Source organism: Microtus ochrogaster, chromosome 1 (assembly GCF_000317375.1).
Source record: "Microtus ochrogaster isolate Prairie Vole_2 chromosome 1, MicOch1.0, whole genome shotgun sequence".
NCBI lineage: Eukaryota > Metazoa > Chordata > Mammalia > Rodentia > Cricetidae > Microtus > Microtus ochrogaster.
In genome coordinates this window covers 83385412-83393307 of record NC_022009.1, presented here as the reverse complement: position 1 = coordinate 83393307, position 7896 = coordinate 83385412, and the positions used below count along the sequence as shown (strand labels likewise).

General features: G+C 37.1%; 1 protein-coding gene across 4 annotated transcripts in view; it reads right to left on the bottom strand.

Moving 5' to 3' along the window:
• The window catches only part of Cp (ceruloplasmin), a 60129-nt gene that overhangs the window by 41351 nt on the left and 10882 nt on the right, over positions 1–7896 (bottom strand). For all 4 annotated transcript variants that reach the window (XM_013347839.2, XM_013347838.2, XM_013347841.2 and 1 more), the window contains exons 3-6: positions 7394–7603; positions 6462–6635; positions 4019–4273; positions 2258–2429 (exon numbers count right to left, since the gene is read on the bottom strand). In XM_013347839.2, coding sequence (XP_013203293.1) covers positions 2258–2429; positions 4019–4273; positions 6462–6635; positions 7394–7603 — 811 coding nt within the window. The remainder of the gene's footprint in view (positions 1–2257; positions 2430–4018; positions 4274–6461; positions 6636–7393; positions 7604–7896) is intronic.

Below are 7896 nucleotides of genomic sequence, written 5' to 3'. Positions count from 1 at the left end.
GGATGCAAGTATAAACACTATCCTGAGTGAGATAATCCAGACCTAAAACTATGAATATGTATGTACTCATTCATTAGTGGATTCTAACCATAAACAAAGGACATTGAGCCTATGATGATATGAGTTCATGATCCTAGAGAAGCTAAGTAATAAGATGAATCCAAAGAAAAAGATGTATAGATCCACCTAGAAATCTGAAGCAGACAAGATTGCCTGGCAAAAGTTGGGAGCATGGAGTTGGGGGGCAGGAGGGTAGAGGGAAGGGAAGGGGGAGAGGGAGAGGAGAGAAGGGAAGTTGGGAAGAGCTTGGGGGAGTGGAATGGTTGAGATGAATGAAGGACAGATGTGAGAGCATGGAAGGAGATATCTTAATTGAGGGAGCCATTTTGGATTTGGCAACAGGTTTGGCTCTGAAGGGGTTCCCAGGAGTCCACAGAGATAATCCCAGCTAGAACCCTGGGCAGTGGAGGAGAGGGTGTCTAAACTGGACTTGTCCCATAGTCAAACTGATGACTATCTTGAATATCACAATAGAACCTTTGTCCGGTGACAGATGGAGACACAGACAGAGACCCACAGACAGAGAACTGGACTGAGCTCCCAAGGTCCAGTTGAAGATCAGAAGGAAGGAGAATATGAGCAAGGAAGTCAGGACCATGAGGGGTTCACCCACTGAGATAGCGTACCGGAGCTAATGGTAGCTCACCAAGTCCAGCTGCACTGGGAATGAATGAGCATGGGATCAAACCGGTCCCTCTGAATGTGCTTGAAAGTTGGGGCAGGTTGAGAAGCCAATGACAATGGCACTGGGATTTGTTTCCACTGCATGTACTGGCTTTTGGTGATTCTACTCTCTTTGGATGCTTACCTTGCTCAGCATGGATATAGTGGGGAGGGCCTTGGACTTCCCACAGGGCAGGGTGCCTTGCCCTTTCTTAGAACTGGAGGGAGTGGGGGGAGGGGGTGGGGGTGTATTGGGAGACAAGTGGAATGAGGGGAGGAAGTGGGAGTTTTAATTGGTATTATTTTTAAAGTAATAAAAAATTAAAAAAAAAATGAAAATACAAATCTGAAATTTGTAAGACTCTTTTAGGTTGGAGGTTCTGTTTTTGGAATTGTTGTGCAGATGTCAGTATTGCCTGGTACTTAAGTCTGTGTTTTATGAGAGTCACAGACCTGGCCACAGCCAGGCCCAACTATCCAACATGGAGTAACACAAAATAAACTTCTTAAACTTTTTAAAAGGGGATTTTTTTGAAGAGATGGGTCACAAACAGAGTTTCTGTGAAACAGTACTGTCACATATACAGGCATGGATTAATGGCATAATCTTGAAACATTTAAAAAATAACCACTTTTATTTTGTGTATGCTGTGATGTAAAATTGGTAAGGATCAGAGGACAACTTTCAAGAATCAGTTGGCTTCTTCCTCCCTTGTAGATCCTCAGTTATCAGGCTTGGTTGTGACCCGCTGAGTCATCTAAATGGTGCCTGATAACTTTTGATATATTATCTTTTCTGTGTGTGGAAAGTTGCAGATAGAAAAGGAAGACTAAAAAAGGAAGAATGTATCAGCTTATGAAATGCAGGCACATACAAAGAGTAACCTGTGTGTGACAGATGACACAATTTATGGTGTGGGACAATGGTCTGTATTCTGTCAATTATATTTTAAATAAACACTGATTGGTCAGTATCCAGGCAGGAAGTATAGGCGGGACAACCAGACAGGAAGTAGAGTTGTGCTAAGGAGAGAAGGAGAATTCTGGGTAGAACAAAGTCCTAGTCTGCAGACCCAGCCACAGAAGAAGCAAGATGAGACTGCCACGCTGAATAAGGTACAAAGCCACGTGGCTAACATAGACAAGAATAAAGAATATAAGCTATAATAGTTAATAAGAAGCCTGAGCTAATGGGTCAGTCAGTTTATAACTAATGTAGAACTCTGTGTGATTTCTTTGGGACTTAATGACTGCCGGAAACGGGCAATACAGAAACCCCAACAACACATTCAGAGGGTGAAAGACGACACAATAGAAGAAAAACCTCTGTTGAATATCTGATGAAGAACTAATATTCTGGCTATATAGCACTCCTAAAAAATAAATACCAACAGAAACAAATTAATCAAGTCAAAACTGGGCAAAGAAGAAATATGGACATTTTTCTGAAGAAAATATATGTATGGCCAGTAAGCCCTACATAGACACTTTATATCATTACTCATAAAGGAAATGACCTTTAGCGGGGCACTACCTTTCTGGGGCTGTTAAGTTGTCTCCCGTGAAGGTGTCTGTCCCAGAAGGCGCATAGTCCCAGATGATCTCTTCAGCAGCAATGTAATAGTGTCTCACATGTTTCTCCCCAGTGTCAGCCTCTGGTGAGGGCTTGTTACAGTTGTGAACTTGGAAAAAGGCCTGCAAACCAGCTGAAACACCACAGAGAAGGCTCTTGTGAGTTGTGGCAATTGCTGATGAATGACAGGTAGAAATTGAATTCATTAAGAGAGATGATACAATGAAACATGACAAACACATATGAACAGACTATTGATGAAAAATTTGTTCTTAAACAGACACAAATCTTTTAATGTGTTTATGATTTTAAAAAGGGACATTAAACATGTGAGTTTTCAGAGTAAGAAACCAGTTGTCATGGGATTCCTCTTGAGAGTCCAGTGATTCAATGTCACATGACCACTAGAACTTTAATAAAACCAGCCTTTTATTTTGAGGGGCTGGATGTTATAAAAATAATAGTCTTTGGGGGGAATTGCCTTCAAGAGGTAAGTTTTTCAAAGTTTAATATCCTTGGGAGAAAATTTCACAAATAGGGTTTAAGAACTAAGAATGTTCTTATACTTTATGTAAGTGTCTTATACTTCTTAGACACAGAAATGATATTCACCAACTAGGACAAAGAACAGATACATCACAAAGAAAACAGTTAGTTTTACCTGACACAAGTAAAAAAAAAAAAGCAAGCTACTTTACAGTATAATGTGTAAATATGCTTTTACGGAACTCTATTTTTGCATTGAGAAACTTCAAGTGATACTATATTTTCATGGCAGGAGCCATTGTTATATTCCAAATATTAATTTTTTTTCAGATCTCATTACATTATAAATATCCCAGGCTTAAGCTCAAGAACACTGATGACAACTTATGCTGGAGATATTGTGGGGTAAATGGAATACTCCTGCAATGATGGTGGGAGTGCAAACTGGTACAGCCCCTTTGAATTCTGTATGGTGATTTCTTAGAAGATTATGAAACCACCTTCCTCAGAACCCAGTCACTACTTTTGGGTCTATATCCAAAGGATGCTCAAATGTACCATAAAGGACATGTGCTCAACTATGTTCATAGCAGCATTGTTTCTCATAGCCACAACCTGGAAACAACCTAAATGCTTCTTGACTGAAGAATGGATAAGGAAAATGTGGTACATTTACACAATGGAGTACTACACAGCAGAAAAAATAATGACATCTTGAAATTTGCAGGAAAATGGATGGAGTGAGAAAACATCATTCTGATTGAGGTAACACAGCTCCAGAAAAAACAATTATCATATGTACTCACTCATAAGTGGTTTTTAAACATAAAGCAAAGAAAACCAGCCCACAAATCACAATTCCAGAGAATTTAGGCATTAATGAGGACCTAAGAGAGACATTCATAGATCTAATCTACATGGGAAGTAGAAAAACAAAATCTCCTAAGTAAATTGGGAGCATGGGGACCATGGGAGAAGGTTGAATGGGAGATGAGTGACAGGGAGGGAAAGCAGAGAAAAAATGTATAGCTCAATAAAATCAATAAAAATCCCAGGGATACCTGGTTTTATTACATTGTGATCTAAGCATTACAAAAATAAAACTAATATAATTCCGTGTTCAGATTACTTAATCAGCTGTTTGACTCTGCTTTTCCTCAACCGTCTTCTACTAGTAGAGTAAATAATACACACTGCTTTTACAAGTGACAGCTAAGTAGAGGTGAATATATTTACCTTTCAAGTGGTTTAGGTTCTGGCAACTGATCATCCAGACTCCAGGATTCTGGGCCACCATATAAGCTTCAAATAGGGTGGCAGGGAATAGATTGATTGTATCAGTACGGTAGTTCTTGCTGGTCAGTGCTTGACCATGAAAGAAAGCTGCATGCACGTCAATTTCGTTACCCATACCAAAAAGATACCATTTCACTCTGTCTTCTGCACACATAGAGAGTCCTGGAAGGCTTCCAAATGTATATCCATTTATAGCTGCAAGTCAATATTAGAGTTTTTGCCTTATAGACATTGGCGCTTGGGATAGTGATACAGAAAGAGATTCAATTTGGTATAGAAAACATCTGCCACACTTGCAATTATCCCACCCCATATCCATGCCAGACATTGCTAATCAATCACATACTCTTTCATTATGAGAACTTATTTTACACTAAGCTCATTGCCAATACAATACTGAAGATTAATGCAATATTAGAAATAAAACTTACTTGATATCTGATGTTTATAAAGTATTTACATTGTTTTCACATGTGTAAATATAAATGTGTCTATATACATACATAGAGAATACTCAGTTAAAGATAAAATATTGAAAATTATTTAATAATCAGTTACTAACTGTGCATGTAGGTACAAGGCAGATGATTTAAATTTCTTCTTTTTGCTTAGGACATTTTGGATTTAATGAATTTCTTTTGCAATAAGAACACCAAGTAAAAATATTTCTAATATTGAAGGACACAATTCAAAGAAATTTGAAAGAAGAATAAATTCATGAAATGGCAGGAAGACTTGAAAATTCAAAAGCAGTATGGCCTGAGACCTTTGGAAGAAAGTGAGAGTCATTTTTCAAATTTGGAAATCCTAGGAAATTCATGGGTAGAAACATTATTGTTTAGGACCATTAATATACTAAATGTAACAGTGGTATCAAACCATGTTCATCTAGACTAGAAATTTGGAGATATTTTTCTACTATCTGCTTTTGTTAGAAGGATAATAGAGAAGATGAAATGAGTAGGAAGGAGACCCTCATGTCAGATGAAAACAAAACAAATATAGAAAGTTGGAAATAACTTCATTTTCTAATTTGGAAGTAAAGATTATTTTTAAAAAGCTAAATTAAATTGGTGTAACTAATGTTAAGATTCTTAATTTACCAGATAATTCTGAGGGATAAATAAACTAATGTTATTCTTTATGTCCCTGAGAATTAAGAAAAAGCATGGGCTGTCAGAAGGCATTTGTAGAAGACACAAAGTGAACTCAAATATTTAAATGATGTAGAACAGGGGTCCTGGTGAGGGCAACATAGTTTGTTAAGGGGGTGCTTTTTAGAATTAGTGGTTTAAGTTATTTTATTAAAGATAGGTGGATTATTTATAATTTAAATCTAATTTTAAATTTTTACTTCAAAAGTCCTATTTCAAATAGCTTCTAGAATAAACTTGGAGGATAAATAAAGATATATAACACATATGCATTAAATTCCAACTCATGATTTTTCTTGTTAATTAAGAAACACGTTTGGTGTATTCGACTTTTACCTGGCTAGTATTTAGACAGTGTGCTAACTAGTTGTGTTACCTTGGTACAAGTTAGAGTTTGTTGTGGCGTGTCCTTCTTATGTGTGTTTCTTTTATTGGTTGTTGAATAAAACTGTTTCAGCCAATTATTAAAGCCAGCCAAGAAATATGAAGAGAAAGAGAGAGAGAGAGATAATAGAGTTGAAGAGACACCATGTAGCCACCGATGCCAGAATATTACCAGTAAGTCAGAGCCTTGTATCAATACATAGATTAATAGAAATGGGTTAATTTAAGATGTAAGACCTAGATAATAATATGTCTGAGCCATTGGCCAAACAGTGTTGTAATTAGCACAGTTTTTATGAGATTAGCTGGTCTGGGCAACCAGGAAATGAAATCACAGTCTCCTTCACAAGAGTCATCTAAGATGAAGGAGCCTCAATTGAGAAATTGCCTCCATAAGATAGGGCCATAGGCAAGCCTATAGGTCCTTTTCTTAGTTTATAATTGTTGTGGGAAGGCCCAGCCCATTGTGGGTGGTGCTTTGATCTGGTGGTCCTGGATTCTAAAAACAAAATAATAATAATAACACAAAACAGACTCTGCAAGCTATGAGTAGCAAGAAATTAAGCAGAACTGCCTCTGCATGACCCCCTCCCCTTTAGGTTCCTGCCCTGACTTGCTTCATGATGGACAGTGATGTGAAAGTGTTAAACCAAATAAACCCTATCTTTTCATACTTGTCTTTGGTCATACTGTTTCATCACAGCAATATAATAACTCTAACTGGGACAGACAGATATCAAATTGCATGTACAACACGCTTTTGTTATTAGGGCCTCAGGTTAGGATTATTCATGTGAGAGAATAATCTTGGCAGAATTAGTCTGCTATATGTTTTGTAACCTTACAGTACATCCTGTTGCTTTCCTGGAAGTCTTCATTGTCTTTGTCAACTTTCTCTGGTTCAGAGCAGAAGGTTTTGATGTTATCTTCTAGATACCAGCTGAGATTTTCATCCACCACAGAGAACATTACTACAAATTCTTGGTCAATATCTTTTTCTTTTTCCTTATCTAGAGAATCTGAAGTAGAAATCTGTAGTTTAGTAGATCTGAAATTTTAGCATGTGATTCAACACTTTTTTAAAATTAGGTGATTAGAGCTTCTTTTTAAAATTTAGTGTTCACTTTCTTAACAAACTACAGATCTAGCCCAGCTACTCCACTTTAAGGAAATACTCAGGGAAGTCCCCCCCCCCCGTGCACTGCATTTATATTTTTGTATATATCTACTGACCAAAGCATTAAATGTTTTTTTTGGAAACTGAGAAGGTTATAATTCAGATGTATCCATATCTTCTAGAACACACATATAGCCACAAGCCACCACAAGAAGAATTTGAAGGTAACTATTTGTCCAAAACACATTACATTTCAATCTCTTGAGTTATGCTGTCTTCACAAGGTGAGGAATAAGTGTAATATTATCATATTTACCAGTATAATACAGGTAACTATAGCCATTGCTAGGGAGTGGCACTGAGGTAGTCAGACATATTAAAGTCATGTATCTCCATATAACACCATCATTGGAAGTCATGCCCAGCAAACCTATCCCACAGAAAACTGATATCAAGCATCTTAGCTTCGTTGGCATTTTCCTCTAAAGGTTTATTCCATTTTTTCATGTCATTAAGGCCTTTCCTGTACTTTACTTCCTTCTTTTTAACTCTTATCATTTATCTATTCAACTGCAATACAGAATAACTTATAAAACTAATTGAAAAACAAACTTCCTTGTACTATCTCCCACACTGTTTGTGAGCAGTAAGAAAATATACCTTTTTTACAGAGTATTAAAGGTCCTATGAGTCCTGATGCAATATCTTTTGGAGCATCAACATGGGAGTGGTAAATCCTCGTCACACAATTGTTGTCTCCATCAACAGGACTTTGCTCACTGGCATGCAGCACATACAAATATTGTTCTCCAGGAAACACTTTGTCATCTGCTTTTTGAAAATTGGTGGTGTTGTCAGGGTAGATGGCACCTGGAAGCAGTGTAATGGAGTTAGAAAGTGGGTTCATATGAAAACAGTTGAAGGAATAGTAAGTCCTAGAGGGTGCCCTCTGGACTTTCAGTACACACAGATAAAGAAACCAGAGATTCCATAAACCTCACAGAAACAATTGTTACTAATTTGCTAATTGACTGAGTCCTACATGGTAGATATTTCAGGATGATTCTAACATCTATATCTATCTATCTATCTATCTATCTATCTATCTATCTATCTATCTATCTATCTATCATCTATCTATCTATCTATCATCTATCTATCTA